The sequence below is a fragment of the Sphaerodactylus townsendi genome, linkage group LG07, assembly GCF_021028975.2.
Source record: "Sphaerodactylus townsendi isolate TG3544 linkage group LG07, MPM_Stown_v2.3, whole genome shotgun sequence".
Classification (NCBI taxonomy): Eukaryota; Metazoa; Chordata; class Lepidosauria; order Squamata; family Sphaerodactylidae; genus Sphaerodactylus; species Sphaerodactylus townsendi.
Genome location: NC_059431.1, coordinates 13,088,749 through 13,105,588, shown reverse-complemented (window position 1 = coordinate 13,105,588; position 16,840 = coordinate 13,088,749). Strand labels below are relative to the sequence as shown.

Below are 16,840 nucleotides of genomic sequence, written 5' to 3'. Positions count from 1 at the left end.
CGGAGGGGGGCGCGCTCGGCCCGGCTGCGCGCAAGCAAAGCCCCGGCGGCGGCGGCGGCGGCGGCGGCGGGCGCTGCAAGTCCCGCGGGAGGGCGGCCGCACCTGCGCCGGGAGGAGGCGGACTGCTCCTCCCCGCTTCCCTCCACCGGAGCCGGCCGCCGGGCCGAGGCAGCTCCGCCTCCCGGGGCGAGGAGTTCAGCCGGGCAAAGGTCGGGCGCGGAGGGCAGGGCGAGGCGAGGGCGGTGAAAGCTCCTCCGGCCCCCGGGCTCGAACTCGCCGTCCGCTGCGCGCCCCGGCCGGGACATGTCGGTGGTGGAGCTCTACACCAAGGTAAGCGAGCGGCTGGGCAGGGGGCGACTCCTGCGCCGGGCTCCGGATGCGCACTTCCCCCCCGCCCTCCGGAATGGAGTTTTATTACTATTATTATTTTTAATGGCTACTTTTCCTGTCCGGCTGTTCTGCAGTGCAGCGAAATCTCCTTTCCTGCTTCTTTATGGGGCGGGGAGGGGGGGGGATTCTGGTTCTCCGTCTTTTTGCACTTCGGAAAGGATTGCGGGGAAGCGTCTGATGCGGAGTGGTGCAGATATCGCCGGCTCTGGCTGGCAGCGACTGGCCAGGTGACCCTTTTCCAAGCTGCCGAGGCTGGGGCTCGAACCGGGGAACTTCCTGCATAGAAGGCTGCCGGGTAGCGAAGGGTCCTTCTTAATAGCATAAGTGGGAATGTACAAAACTGCTGTGCCTGTATGTCGAGTCTAGCCCTTGGTCTGTCTGGGTCGGTGGCGTTGCCTGCTCCGGCTGGCAGGGGCTCTGCAGGTGGAGCTGGTTCCCATCCCTGCCGTTTTAAAAACCACAGGAAGGCAGCTCTGATCCTCAGAAGCTTACATTGCAAAAAACCTTGTTGGTCTTTAAGGCTTAAATCTTGCTCTTTTTTTAAAAAAAACAAACTGGAGTTGTTGGGGACAGAACTCTAGACCCGTGGTTCCTTACCTGTCCAACCAGGAAGATCTCCCAACCAGGAAGATCTTTTGTCAACATGCAAAAAATTTCCTGGAACACCACCCCTCCTCTCCCCCTGGGTGAGAGTAGTTCTGTTATTAGTATCCGTGGACTTGAGAAGATATATCATGCCAGAGAGATCGGAGTGGTAATAATAGTCAGTGTGTGCATATGGATTGGTAGACTCCTTGCAATAACTTCGGGGTCCCCTGGGGTCAAAAACCTCAGGTTAGAAACTGTGGTCCTTTCTGCGTGATGCGTAACTTTGGGATACTCGGAAGGAAGTTGTTTATGCTGTGGAATGAGTGAGAGGAAAGATCCGCGTAGTGCAGTGATAGCGAACCTTTTCGAGACCGAGTGCCCAAATTGCAACCCAAAACCCACTTATTTATCACAAAGTGCCAACAAAGTGCCAGCAACCGAGCTTACTCCCAGGTAAAGGATCGTGCTTTAGTTCTTCACATGAAAATCAGTGGGATTTAACTGCACTTAACAGGGTTACCTACACTGCTTCGCCAAAACTAGGTCTTAGGTTTAATGCTAATAATCGAGCCCAGTGGCCCAGGCCAGCCTAGATGTGTGTGTGTGTGGGGTGGGGTGGGACTCTATTTGCACATGCCCAAAGAGAGGGCTCAGAGTGCCACCTCTGGCACCAGTGCCATAGGTTCGCCATCACTGGCATAGTGGAACATTTATTTCCCTTTTTTCCCCCAGTGGGGAGACTGTGCCAGAGTGGCGCTTCAGTGACCCTGTGCCCGTGTGGTTTCAAGTCTAGAGTTTGAATCAGGGAAGAATAATAATTAGGATTTATATCCCCGCCTTTCTCTCCCAGAAGGAGTCTCATAGCAGCTGACAAACTCCTTTCGCTCAGCCTCCTCACAACAGACACCTGGTGAGGCAGGTGTGGGGAGTGAGAGAGTTCTGAAAGAACTGTGACTGGCCCAAGATCACCCAGCAGGCTTCACGTGAAGGAGTGGGGAAACAAGTCCAGTTTGCCAGAGAAGAGTCTGCTGCTCTTGGGGAGGAGTGGGGAATCAAACCCGGTTCTGCAGATTAGAATCCACAGCTCTTAGCCGCGCCGGAGACCTGAATTCAAATTGTTCCACAACTGCTAGATCGTGTAAAATTGGGGGCTACTGCTTGGGCTACTCCGCTCTGCAGGGGGGTTGTGTGGGATAAAAACGGATGGGTCCCATATGCTTGCTGCTGTTGCGTCCAAGATGAATAGGAGCGGCCAGATTCAAACTGGAGGATAATCCGTGGCTCTGTGGTTGAGCACGTGCGTGGCATGCGCAATATCCCGGGTTCGATCCTCTGAATCTGTATATTAAAGGATCCAGTAAACATAGGTCAGTGATGGAGAACCTTTTCGAGACCGAGTGCCCAAATTGCAACCCAAAACCCACTTATTTATCGCAAAGTGCCAACACCGCAATTTAACTTGAATACTGAGGTTTTAGCTTAGAAAAAACAGTTGGCTCCGAGGCACGCGTTACTCAGGAGTAAGTTTGGTGAAGCAACTGGGCAACTCTTGGCTGGGTGCTTGGCTGCATGCTGGCAGGGGATGATGGGAACTGTGGTCCATAACATCTGGAGGGGCGCGAGTTTGACACCTGTGCAGTAGTAGGTGATATGAAAGATCTTTGCCTGGGAAGTCTCTGCGCATCCGAGAAGACAGTTCGGACCCTGATGAATCACGGATCTGATCCATAGATTCTACAAAACCCGACTCACCTCTAGAAAACTTGCTTTGCTTGTCTGGATAGGTTGGTTCGGAAGGGTTGTCTGTAGAATAGCCCGCCTCTCTGGCCAAGTAGGAATCTTCCGTTCTCGGATCCCAGCATTCCCCAAATAACCTCCCTTGTGGCTGTCGAGAAGGGAGACTTCAAAAGTTTTGTTGCCCTGGGGCCGCTTCAGGGAAATGGCGCTAGCATCTCTCTGCCCACCCGTTCCCCTGCCAGAAGCACCCTTCCGATGCCACCCCTTGCAGTTCAGTTTGGCTTCCTGCGTTTTCGGACAGCCCTGGGCGGGGCCTTCCCTGCCGTGCGGGGTGGCTTCCCAGCCTGGGGGAGAGAAAGACTCATAAAAACATCTCACTCTGATCCTAGCGTTGTCCTCTTTTTCAAACAATTTCCACAGCTTCCCCGTTCTCTGGGGTAACAGCACCCCCTTAAGCGGGGGAGAAGGTGTACCTTGTTCGTTGGGTACTAAACGTCTTGTTTAATTTTGTCTGCCTCGCTTTGGGCTTGTAGGGTTGCCAGCTTCCAGGTTGGCCCTGGCGATCCCCTAGAGCACAGGTGTCAAATTCGCAGCCCTCCAGATGTTATGGATTACAGTTCCCACCATCCCCTGCCAGCATCATGCCAGCATCATGGGAACTGTAATCCATAACATTTGGAGGGCCGCGAATTTGACACCTGTGCCCTAGAATTATACCTGCCCTACTGGGATCAATTCCCAGGAGGAAATGACCGCTTTGGAGGGTGGAATTTGCAGCCATGCCCTGTTTTGCGTTTGCCCCCTTCCCAAAACTCTGCCTTCCTTGAGGCTCTACCGACAAATCTCCAGGAATTCGGAATTGGCAACCTTACTGGAGCGGGGAGGGTCAACTTGGCCTGAGAAGTGATTCGCCGGCCCCGTTTCGCCTGAGATGTGGGGCAGGGGAGGGTTTCTCTCCCTTATGCCTAGCAGAGTGGGGTGGCTACAACCCGTGCCCTGGACGATTAGGAACAGCCCCCTAATAAAATCCCCACTGGGGCAAGTTGGGAGTTGGCTTTGGGCCTTGCCCGCTGGTTTTGAGTAGGTGGGGAAGACCTTTTCCCCCCTGGATCCAACCGACTGGCGAGAGCCGTCCCTGCCGGAGCAGAGTCCCAGCCTCTTCCTGCTCCAGCCTGCTGAGCCGGCCTTTACCTTTCAGGGCAGGTAAGCGAGCAGAAGGCGAGGGAGGCAGGGCTCCTCCTTGTGGCGCTTCCTCCCTGGGTCCTTCCGCCCGCCCTTTCTTGCCTGCAGTAGGAGGCAGATGATTTCTGAACAAGATAAATGCTAGTTCTCAGCCTCGCCAGCCGGCAACCTTAGGTGGCCGGGCTCGGGTTTGTTTGGAGTCCCCTTTTCTCTTCTGGGCTTCTTGCTGCTGGGGGGGCCTTGCTGATCTGGTGCCAGGGGATGGAGAGAGATGGTGTCACGGTGGACGGAGCGTTTCGGTTTAAAGGTCCCTGCCCTGCGGTGAGTGTGTATGTGTGTGTGTGTGTGTACACCTGCTGGAATGCTTCGTTTTTCTTTTCATTGCTGCTGACAGGACTGAGGCTCGGCCCTGTGTTTTGTTGACAGAGCTGGGAATGCGCTGATTAATCCAGGGGAAGAGTGCCTCTGGGCATGCACAGGGTATAGTTTCTCTGGGTTAGAGGCTGTGATGCAATTTCTGCATGAGCTTGATTTTCTTTGTTTTCAGAAGAAGTTGGTGTTTATGCCCCGTCTTTCTCTACCTTTAAGAGAATTCAGAGAGGCTTACAGACACCTTCCCTTGCTTTCCCCACTACAGATACCTTGTGAGTCTGAGAGAGTTCTGAGAGAACTGTGATTCGCCCAAGGTCACCCAGCAGGCTTCATGTGTAGGAGCGGGGAAAGAAACCTGGTCATTTAGGTTTACCAGAACCATTTACACCATGCTGGACACCACACTGAACACATTGATTATTGATTTCTCTTTGGGCAGCCCAGATTAGTATCTTTACTGTCGCTGTGGAGCAGCAGTGGCGTAGGAGGTTAAGAGCTCGTGTATCTAGTCTGGAGGAACCGGGTTTGATTCCCAGCTTTGCTGCCTGAGCTGTGGAGGCTTATCTGGGGAATTCAGATTAGCCTGTGCACTCCCACACACGCCAGCTGGGTGACCTTGGGCTAGTCACAGCTTCTTGGAGCTCTCAGCCCCACCTACCTCACAGGGTGTTTGTTGTGGGGGGGGGGGAAGGGCAAGGAGATTGTAAGCCCCTTTGAGTCTCCTGCAGGAGAGAAAGGGGGGATATAAATCCAAACTCCTCCTCTTCTTCTTCTTGGTGGGAGAGGAATCAGAGGAATCTTCGCTGCGAAGCCAACATGGTCTTATTTACAACTTTGTGGAGCAGCTGCCCTCTGCACCTACCAGCTCAGCAATGTGTTTGTGTGAAATCCCTCTTTATTTTGGGTTAGCTGTGGACCTCCTAGGCCAGGGCGATGTTCCTTTAAGTACCTCTGTGTCAGGTAAATTGGGCTTCTCATTCCTGCTCTGCCAGAAAGAAAATGGGCTGGTTTTATAGTAGAGATGCTACAAGATTGGGATGAAATGAGATCACTCCCATTTAAGCTGCCTAGAATTTCTTGGCTGACAGGTAGGATAGTACTGTAATAACTCAGAAAAAAATGTTGACTGAATGTAGTTCTTATAGCAGTTGACCAACCAGTGGGATGTAGGGTTTGATCAACAGAGTAGGATCCATAAGACCCAGATTTGAATCCCGTCTCTGCCAAGGAAACTCACCCGGTAATCTTGGGCTAGTCATGGCACTCTAAGCCTGACCTACCTCACAGGGTTGTGGTTGTGAGGATAAAATGGTGGAGAAGCGAATTATGTTGTAAATTGGTTTGGATCCCCAGAGAGGGAAAGTGAGATATAAATTCTAAATAAACGAAGCAAGATTACGCATGAACATGAATTTTGATAAACAAAAAGATGCTTCTCTTTCTGTGTGTCTGTCTTTAAACTCTTGGTTTCTGTTCTTCGTACATTTACTTTGGCTGGGTCTCGTGGTTGTTAGAAACCCCCGTGGTTTCTCACCCTGCAAAGGGAACTTTCTAACCACTTAAGATGATGTGTTTTGTAAGGAGTATGCAGATGTTTGTCAGGCAGTGAACGAACGGGGTGCCCCAAAGGATTCTCTTGATCAGACGTATTACCCTGTTTCCCTGAATATAAGACATCCCCTGAAAATAAGACGTAGTAGAGGTTTTGCTGACGTGCGAAATATGAGGCATCCCCCGAAAGTAAGACGTAGCAAAGTTTTTGTTTGGATGCACGCCTGACGAACAGAACACAGAACAATAAGACATCCCCTGAAAATAAGACATAGCGCATCTTTGGGAGCAAAAATTAATATAAGACACGGTCTTATTTTCGGGGAAACACGGTACTACACATTATTCTGGGGATTTGCGGTTGGGTCTCCCAGTACATGGTTCTATCTTCAAATCGACCACCGGAGAAGGGTTTTGGACCAGATGGAATATGACTCTTCCCCTTCTGTGTCATATCTGTTCCCGCAAATATCCATTTCTTCCAGGAAACAATTTTGTATGGCACGAAAGCCCACGGGGAACGCTTGCCAACTTCCCCCTCTCTGGCGAGTGTCATGATCTCTAAGCATAGTGTGATGGGCAGGAATTCAACAGGTATAGCCTTTCCTGACGTTGAGGTGTAGTAATGAAGGGGAAATGTGTTTAGTCGGCTCCTGTCACACATCTGTTGGACGCGCATTAGAAGTTTCAGCTATGCCACAGATGTGTGTGTTTTCATTAACATTTAAACAAAAACCTTGTTCCTTTTGAAGCCCATTTTCTTGTTGAATTTTAACTGGATGAGACTCGGAAGAGGCTGTCTGGGCAGGAAGGAGGAGGCAGGTGGAAAGAGAAGCGAAGAAGCGGTTCCCAGGGACTGCTTGTACTAGTTCTCTTACAAAACCGGGCAGGAACTTCCAGGAGGGCTCTCAAAATCCCGCAAATATGACTGGCTCTCGATGGTTCCTAAGCGATCAGCCTTCTCCTTTGTTGTTTCCTCTTTAATGGAGCCAAGATGCTTGTGGGTTGTTGTACCTGCCGGCCGGCTTGATCATGCTGACAGGTCTTCATTTCCTGCTGCAGGTGGATTCTTCTGCGCTGGGCGTGGCCTGGCGGACTTCCCGGGGAAACCTGCAGTGACCTCATTGCAAAAGGGTAGAGCGTGAGCCAATGGGCGAGCTGGGTTTTGTGGGCAACCAGCGAAGCAATTCATTGGCTGTCAGGCGCTGCCTTGGCTGATGGACAAAAATACTTTTGCGTTTGGTTTTTTTTCCCCCCAATCGGGAGATAAGATCGTTTGCATTAGCAAACGTGCCGGCCCCGTACTATGCAAAATAATAAAATTAGTGTTGCCAGTGGAGCGATTGAGAAAGGCCTCTCTCTTTTTTCCCTCCTGCCCCAGGTGTTCCTGAAACTCAACACCTGTTCCTCTTCTAGCCTGTTGCAGCCCAAATGTGAAGTCTGGTCGTGCCTGAGATAGTTTTCCGCTTGCATGGTTTCCTGATTCAATAATCCTAAACCTGTTTATTGGATGTCTTAAGCTGTCTGTCTGAATACTTTTTAAAAAACAGTTTGTAATCTTCTTTGAATCTCAGCGAGGAAAGTGGGCAATAAATGAAGGAAGTGAATAAATGGCGGCACTTTGTTGATCTCCCCGGGAGTCTGGCAGTGCCGGAAGCACTTAGCGAAATTTCTTCCAGCATACGCTTTCATGAGTCAGACTTCATCAGGTGTGTTGGTGTGTAAATCTGTCAGGCTGACTGATATGTGCTGGTGCTGCTGCATTCCTGTTTTGTTCTGCGGCTATAGAACTAATACAGTTTTCCACCCTGGAATTGTGGCACCTCAGTCGAGAACAGTTTGGATTTATATCCTGCTTTTCTCAATCGTGAGGAGTCTAAAAACGTGCCATAACCCGTAGGGAAATCTGTGCAGAACCTTAGTGGCACTCCAGATGGGTGTTCATCAAGCTTCCCTGTTCCAGCATACAATTGGCCAGGCTGGCAGGGCCATGGGACCAGCTCATAACATCTGGAGTGCCAAAGGTTCGCCACCACTGGCTTACAAGTTCCTTCCCTTCCTCTCCCCACAACAAACACCTTGTGAAGTAGATGGGGACGAGAGTTCTGAGAGAACTGTGACTGGCCCAAGATCACGCAGCAGGCTTCATTTCTAAAAGCAGGGAAACGAATCCACTTCACCACATAAGTGTCCGCTGTTCATGTGAAGCAGTGGACAACCAGACCCGCTTATTTTTATTTATTTATTTATTTATTTATTTATTTTTATTTTATTTAATATAATTTCATCCCCTCCTAAGGGTTCTGGGTGGTGTACAACATAAAACCATGTATAAAATAATCGCCATAATCAGGACTTCCACATAATATAATAAAAACCAGCAGTTGTATCCTAAGATGGCATCCCACCTTAAAACTCTAATCCTCCTAGAAGGAGGAGGGAGAGGTAGTGGGTCTTGATGGCATTAATGGGACCTGTAGGGTCTCAAATAATGGGTCCCCGATGATATTGGGGACCCTGACCTGGGGCACAACTCAGCGGCTGGAGTTACTTCCAAAAGGCCCGATTGGAACAATCTCAGTCTTACAGGCCCTGCAGAAATCACCAAGGTCCCGCAGAGGGCCCAGACAGCTGGAGGGAGAGTGTCTCCACCAGGCAGGGGCCAGAGCCGTGAAAAGCGTCTCTGGCCCCAGGAGCTGCCTCGCATCATTGAGGGGCCAGGGACCTCCAGTAAGCTGGCCTCTGCGGTCAATCCAGAGGTCGAAGCGCTGGAGACTATAAGTGGGTATCATGCGTCCCTAAGCGTACGAGAAATGCGGTACCAGGCCGCGTAAGGCCTTAAAGGTCAAAACCCACACCTTGAAGATGATTCGGAATTCAACGGGGAGTTTAGAGCTTAATATATTAATTGTAGCACAACCTTAACAACCTAGAAAATTCTAAAAGGTTATGTAGTTGTAATACCAGTCAAGTTGAAACATTGGCTCGCCAGTTGTTACATTGCACCAGATTTGCCAAAATTAGATCTAAATATGTCCATTTACATCCTCCCTTCCAACCTGAGTTTAACAGATTTGATTAGATTATTTATCTTGCTGAATAACTCTGATTCTGTTCTGCGTGAAGAGGTTGCAAGCTTCGTCCTGGAAATAATTCAGTCACTAACAATTTATATTTATCTGATGTTATCTCTCTTTGCTTCTAAAACTTCATTGTTTGTGGTGTTCTTTTGTTCTGCTTGTTCCAATAAAGGCCTTGTTGGCTCCTTTGCTTGCTGCAATACAAACTGTCCCGAGTCTGTGGCATCAGAGCCAGTGTGGCATAGTGGATAGAATGTCGGGCTAGGACCCTGAACAATGCAGGTTCGAATCCTACCAAGGAAGCTTGCTGGGTACCGTGGTCCTGACCCAAACTCTCAGCCTGGCCTACCTCACAGGGTTGTTATGAGACAACGAAGGAGGGTAGAACGGTGTTCAAAGCCACTTTGCATCCCAAATATGGGGGAGGGGAAATGGGATATAAATAAATGATGTCTGGGCCGGGGAAGGAGTTGCGAATACTGGGACTAAGAAGCATGAAATGTCGGAAGTACAGTCTGTGATGTTTCTGTGCAAAACTCATACAAGATAAATACAGTGATAATTCTCAGCAGCGTAATGGCCAAGAACTAGGGCTTCTCTGAGACCCCCAGACAAAGACCCACCTTAGCTTAAATTCTCCTTTGGCACCACCAGCCCGATCTGGCCAAAAGCAGTGTTATGCAATTCTTTTAGACGGACGAGAAATGCCCCGGTTAATGCAGCTGAACGTTTTAATTCAGCATTTGCATGCTCTGAAGTTCCTTTGAAGAATGCTGACATTTGAACTGACGGCAGAAGGTCTCAGGAGAGGGGAGTGTTCCCTCGCCGACTTTAAAATGTTGTCACTTCCCCCTCTTTTCAGACGGGTCTCTGTTCTCGTGCGTCGCAACTTACCTGTCACTCCTGCAGAAGGTCTCGGCTGTCTTTAGGATTTCTCACGGTCCCGGCTTCAGTGTCTTGAGAGCAGAGGGTCGGATCATAACGCAGGGAAAGAGCTCTTCCAATCTTCATGCTTAAGTTCTTCTATGGCTCCCGGGTGCCTGCATCCCCAATACCTAAAATTTATGGTCCCCCTGAATTTTGCCGCTTTCCTTCTTTGCCAGCCCCTCTTTTTACCAGCCCAGTTTCCAGCAGGCGTCTCCTGAGGACGAAATTTATCTTGTGACATGTGGCAAGCACGTCCAAGGTTTTTTACTTTCTGACTGCAGTGTTTATTGCCCTTCCACTTCTCAGAAATTAAAAAAGGACATTTCCGCCGTAGAAGGAAGACCAAGCAGTGTATTTAGTTAGGCCCTTTTTCCGGCGACATGCAGAATAATGCACTTTCAATCCACTTTGCAGCTGTGCGGAATAGCAAAATCCACTTGCAAACAACTGTGAAAATGGATTGAAAGTGCGTTATCCTGCTTGTGTGGAAGGGGCCAAATAAGTGGTTAATTTGTGGTAAAATCCTGTCAATTGAGCCGGGAGTTTGAAGCAGGAAACTCCCCTAATGACTAGCACAGAGCAGGTAAACCGATCTTGTTAGTGTGAATGAGTACATAACAGTGCTTTTATGCTAAAAGAGAGGCTCATAAGAGATTATACCGATTTCCATTGATTCCCTTTGAGGAACTGGGAGAGTATCCCTCTCAAGAAGGTATCAGTATGCTGGTACTCAGTACTGGTGAACACCACCACCGAAAAGACCCTGTGAATGTTTGATCCTGAGCAAGCTTTTTGGCATAGGTCAGTGGTGGCGAACCTATGGCACGGGTGCCAGAGGTGGCACTAAGAGCCCTCTCTGTGAGCATGCGCAAATGGAGTGCCCCACCCCCCATCTAGGCTGGCCTGGGCCGCTGGGCTCGATTATTAGCATTAAACCTAAGACCTAGTTTTGGGGAAGCAGTGTAGGTAACCCTGTTAAGCGCTGTTAAACCCCACTGATTTTCATGCGGAAAACTAAAGCACGATCCTTTACCTGGGAGTAAGCTCAGTTGCTGGCAATGGGGCTTGCTTCTGAGTAAACCCTCCTAGGGTCGTGATTCACCAGTTGGAAGAAGTTGCATTGGTGTTTCCAAAGCAAAGCCATCGACTACCACCAAGCTTACTCCCGAGTAATGCACACCTTGGCACCAACCATTTTTTCTAAACGAAAGCCTCAGTATTCAAGTAAAATTGCCCTGTTGGCACTTTGCGATAAACAAGTGGGTTTTGGGTTGCAATTTGGGCACTCGGTCTCGAGAAGGTTTCGCCATCACTGGCATAGGTGCAAGAAATCTGAGTGGTGACTTCTCGAGGCGTAAGGATGAAGGTTCTTAACTTGCTAGCAGAAGACCTGAGGAATATCTTTTTGGACCTTTCCGCACATGCAGAATAATGCACTTTCAATCCACTTTCACGGCACTTTGCAGCTGGATTTTACTGTGCAGAATAGCAAAATCCACTTTCAAACAATTGTGAAAGTGGATTGAAAGTGCATTATTCAGCATATGCAGAAGGGGTCTTTGTCTCAAATGCAGCTACTTTTCACTACCAGCATGTTCAAATCTCTCTTGCTCCCTCTCTATAAGCTGGATAATAACTTCTGCAAACATTTCAACTCTCTTGTTTGCTTCTATTTTCCCCTGAATGTTGAGTTCCCAGTGATGTCTGAAAATGTTTGTTCAGCACTTCTGTTGTGGTGAAGAGCTGGAAAATCCTGGTTCATATCTCTTGTCAAGTGTGAATTTGCAGGTTGGCCTCAAGTGAACCTCATTCTATTTGTTTCAACCGTCTCCACCTTCAGTATGGAACAGATTATAATGGCCTACCATACAAGGGTGGTTGTAAGAGTTGTGGAGAAAATGTTTTGTGAAAACTGCTTAGGAGAAGTGAGTTTTGGTCTTCTGTAGAGAGGTGCCGTTGATGCTGATTTGAGGACTGATAATCTATGGCGCCTTCCGCACATGCAGAATAATGCACATTCAGTCCATTTTCACAATTGTTTGAAAGTGGATTTTGCTATTCCACATGGTGAAATCCAGCTTCAAAGTGGATTGAAAGTGGATTGAAAGTGCATTATTCTGCATGTGTGGAAGAAGAAGAAGAGTTTGGATTTATATCCTCCCTTTCTCTCCTGCAGGAGACTCAAAGGGGCCTACAATCTCCTTGCCCTTCCCCCCTCACAACAAACACCCTGTGAGGTAGGTGGGGCTGAGAGAGCTCCGAGAAGCTGTGACTAGCCCAAGGTCACCCAGCTGGCATGTGTGGGAGTGTACAGGCTAATCTGAATTCCCCAGATAAGCCTCCACAGCTCAGGCGGCAGAGCTGGGATTCAAACCCGGTTCCTCCAGATTAGATACATGAGCTCTTAACCTCCTACGCCACTGCTGCTCCTATCAATGGGACCACTATCAATGGTGATAGATACTTGGAAGAGGCCAGGAACTAGTGAGGGATGCCTTTTTAATTCTTAATTGCTAAAGAATTCTGTGTAACTTGCAAGCCTGCCTAAGAGTTAGTTATTCACCTTGACCTGCATAGCCCAGATTAGCCTGATCTCGTCAGATCTTGGAAGCTAAGTAAGGTTGGCCCTGGTTAGGACCAAGGAAGTCAGGGGCTGCTGCAGCAGAGGCAGGCAATGGCAAACCACGTCTCAGCATCTCTTGCTTTAAAAACCCTCCAGGATCACATAAATTGGCTGTGACTTGATGGCCCACCAACTAAAAATGTTGTCCATTTAGAACTTAGCCCTGACATGCAGCAGTTGTTTGAAATATACTACATCCCAAAGCAAAGGAGCTGTGTGTATATTGTCAATGCGCCACAAAAACTGGGATGCTTCCAGAATTTGAACGGTCAGTTGCCGGCAAAAGGTGCCATTTTAACTGACTCTAAGTGGATTATTTCAGGGAAGACTTGTGGGCTTCTAAGACTTTCCAAGACTGTTCCTTTTTTGTAGAGCTCCTTTGGAGCAAGAGTGTATATCCCCCCCTGATATATTCTTCCAGGTTTTTTTGGCTACCTACTTTCTTAGAACCAGGGGGCATTCATTGAAAATGCTGGGGGGGAAGAATTAGGACTAATAAAAGGAAACATTTTTTCACGCAACGTGTGATTGGTGTTTGGAATATGCTGCCACAGGAGGTGGTGATGGCCACTAACCTGGATAGCTTTAAAAGGGGCTTGGACAGATTGATGGAGGAGAAGTCGTTCTATGGCTCCCAATCTTGATCCTCCTTGATGTCAGATTGCAAATGCCTTAGCAGACCAGGTGCTCAGGAGCAGCAGCAGCAAAAGGCCATTGCTTTCACCTCCTGCATGTGAGCTCCCAAAGCCACCTGGTGGCCCTGCGAGTAGCAGAATGCTGGACTAGATGGACTCTGGTCTGATCCAGCAGGCTAGTTCTTATGTTCTTATGTTCTTAGCTTGAATCCGGGATGAATGATTGGGAAAATGGGATTTAATGCCATGGCTCTGTAGCGTGAAGTGCCGTCACATTGTAGCTAATTTATCATGGCCCCATAGGTGTCAAACTCGCACCCCCCCAGATGTTATGGACTACAGTTCCCATCATCCCTGCCAGCAGCATTCTGGCAAGGGATGATGGGAACTGTAGTCCATAACATCTGGAGGGTCGTGTGTTTGACATCTGTGCTGTAGGGTTTCTAAGGCACAAGACTATCAGAGGTGGTTTTGCCATTGCCTGCCTCTGCGTAGAGACCCTGACCTTCTTTGGTGATCTTCCAGCCAAGTCCTAACCAGGGGTTAATGTAGCTCTAACCCAGTGGTGGTGAACCTTTGGCACTGCAGATGTTATGGACTACAATTCCCATCAGCCCCTGCCAGCATGGCCAATTAGCCATGCTGGCAGGGGCTGATGGGAATTGTAGTCCATAACATCTGCAGTGCCAAAAGATCGCCACCACGGCTCTCACCTTTGTGGTGGCTCCTTTTTTAAAATCTCAAGGCTGTAAGAGTTTCCAGAAATGCGATGGTTGTGCAGTAAATCTTAGCCCGAGATCCAGTTCTTTGTGGATTCCTCTAAACAGAAAACGGAGAAGCGTCACGTGAGGGTTTCGTTGGGTGCCCGCTTGCACCCGGTCAGGGGAACTGAGATTTGGGAGGCTCGGTCGCAGATGTGCGATTTCTTCAGAAGGCATCGTCTGCAACAGTTCTTGTGATTTAAACATAATATTTTGGCTCTCTGTCGGTTGATGTTGCTGAACAGCCTCAGGCTATCCTCCGGGCATCTGCTCTGGCTGAAACACAAGGGATACTTGGGCAGGGGCCAAGTCCGTGATATCAAGCAAAAATTGTGTTCCCTTTCAAGAAGGGTAAAATACATGGGCTGATTAATATGCCGTACTGCTTTTACTGGTATTTGGGAAACGGTTTTTGGTATGCCTGTAGACATATATTGTGTGCATCCGTCAATTGCGCATTTCAGGGCAGTGTTTATTTGAGTTACTATGTCTGTCCCAAAGAGCTCCAAATTCTCACTCTCAAGGAAGCTAAATGACAGTAATTCTACATTGCAGGGTCAGGGTGGGTCTGTGTTCAAGACAGCTCGAGGAGGAGGAGGAGGAGGAGGAGGAGGAGGGGGGGGGTTGGATTTATATCCCCCCTTTCTCTCCTATAGGAGACTCAAAGGGGCTGACAATCTCCTTGCCCTTCCCCCCTCACAACAAACACCCTGTGAGGTGAGTGGGGGTGAGAGAGCTCCAGAAAGCTGTGACTAGCCCAAGGTCATTCAGCTGGCATGTGTGGGAGTGCGCAGGCTAATCTGAATTCCTCAGATAAGCCTCCACAACTCGAGCGGCAGACCTGGGAATCAAACCTGGTTCCTCCAGATCAGTGTGCACCTGCTCTTAGCCACTACGCCACTGCTGCTCCTAGGAAGCCCAGGAGAGCTCCACATGTGAAATAATCTTTAATGGGTAAATCAGTTCAAGAATTAGGGAATACTGTTCTAGAAATCTTTGCAGGTTGTGAGGGGTAGACATGCCATAATTTTGGAATATTCTCACCATGGAGATCTGACATACGCCTACCCTTTATGAATGTAGGCACATGGCAAAGATATTCCTCCTCCCCCAGGTATTTGGTTAGCCTCTCTTGAACCCCTCCTGTAAGACTGCTGGTGTGGGGAGTGGGGTTATTTTTATGTTATTTTTATTGTTGTTTTAATTGTTATGTTTGATTTTGATGTTTTGTTGTGGTTTTTTAAAAAAATGTTTTTAACCTGTGTAGGCCATGTAGAGACACGGATATAAGGTGGGGTACGCGTTTGCTAAATAAATAAATAATTTTGAACATTCTCTCTACTTAAAAAAATGTTTGTTAAACAGCAAAACTAGAATCAGTGTCCAACATTAATTATTGACCAGTTCCCTAAACTTAAGGACTTTTAAACATGCATATTGTGGGGTTTTTTTGGGGGGGTGGGGAGCATGACACCTCACTCCCCTGCATTTGGAAATGGTGGAGTCCATATTCTTCCACTGCATTCTACATCTCAGAGAGGATTCCATGGTTCTCTATGCTCCGTTTAGCAGGACCTTCATTGTATGGTGTCTCTGACAGGAAGTTAAAAGTGTTGGATTAGGAATAGTGTTGCTTCTAGTTCCTACTCAGTCATCAAGCTCTTTGGGCCACTGATACACTCTTGGCCTTACCTACTTCACTGGGTTGTTGTGTGGGGAGAAAATAGAGAACAGGGAAACCCAAACTGAATGGAGAAAGTACCAGATACAAACGTATATGGATAGATAGGCACTGATGTTGGGAGTCCCGTTGAGGTGGGATGCAGTACAGAAATGGTTTAAAATGAAAACATGCAATAATTTGTTTATTAGTCTAGAACAGGGGTCTGCAGCAACCTGAGACTCTCCAGATGTTCATGGACTACAATTCCCATCAGCCCCTACCAGCATGGCCATGTTGTCCATGAACATCTGGAGAGCCGCAGGTTGCAGACCCCTGGTCTAGAAATTTCTGTGTTTTTTAGTTCCTATCCTAGATCCAAGTAATTCCACCTGTCCTTTATATTTCGGTAATTACCCATAAGGCCATGTGCTTGCTTGTTTTTTTTTTTTTTTAAACAGCAAATCCAGATTTATTTTTCCATGGCACTAAATGACAAATATTTAATTGAACTCCTTAATCTGAATTTAATGGAACAGAGCTGGGTTTGCTTACGGTTTCTTTTCACTCTTCCAAACCCAAGTGAGGCCATTGCGCAAAAGTGATTATTTTAATAACTGCATCAAGGTTACCCTCTCCATAGGGAAGTTCACTTTCTCTGGGTTATTTAGTTCACAGCAGAGGCCTGAAATGTTTAAAGGCACAAGCTCCTTAGCATTTTTTGTTTGCCGTCAAGTCACAGCTGACTTATGGTGACCCTGTAGGGCAGTGATGGCGAACCTATGGCACGGGTGCCAGAGGTGGCACTCAGAGCCCTCTCTGTGGGCATGCACAAACAGAGTTCATCATGTGGCGGGGAAATAGCCCCCCCCCCCCCCCGCCCAACACACACATCTATACTGGCCTGGGCTGCTGGGCTTGATTATTAGCATTAAACCTAAGATCTAGTTTTGGGGAAGCAGTGTAGGTAACCCTGTTAAGCGCTGTTAAACCCCACTGATTTTCATGCAAAGAACTAAAGCACGATCCTTTACCTGGGAGTAAGCTCGGTTGCTGGCAATGGGGCTTGCTTCTGAGTAAACCCACCTAGGGTCGTGATTCACCCGTTGGAAGAGTTGCACAGTTGCTTCAAAGCAAAGCCACCGACTACCACCAAGCTTACTCCTGAGTAACGCAAGCCTCAGAGCCAACCATTTTTTCTAAGGCCGTTTCCGCACGGCCCATAAACGACAGCCTGGGGGCGGTAAAAACGCCGCCCCCAGGTCGCCGTTCGCACAGGCACCACTGCTGCAACGCAGCAGCGGCGACCTGACTGCGCTTCCCGTCCTCCAGGG

At 48.6% G+C, this 16,840-nt stretch overlaps 2 protein-coding genes across 2 annotated transcripts in view; both read left to right on the top strand.

Moving 5' to 3' along the window:
- CFAP53 (cilia and flagella associated protein 53) overlaps window positions 1–246 on the top strand; it is a 29,768-nt gene extending 29,522 nt beyond the window's left edge. The window contains exon 8 of the mRNA XM_048504325.1: window positions 1–246. This exon is cut by the window's left edge and continues 73 nt beyond it. Coding sequence (XP_048360282.1) covers window positions 1–246 — 246 coding nt within the window.
- The window catches only part of LOC125436941 (unconventional myosin-Vb-like), a 140,691-nt gene continuing 124,003 nt past the window's right edge, over window positions 153–16,840 (top strand). The window contains exon 1 of the mRNA XM_048504324.1: window positions 153–330. Coding sequence (XP_048360281.1) covers window positions 304–330 — 27 coding nt within the window. The 5' untranslated portion in view covers window positions 153–303. The remainder of the gene's footprint in view (window positions 331–16,840) is intronic.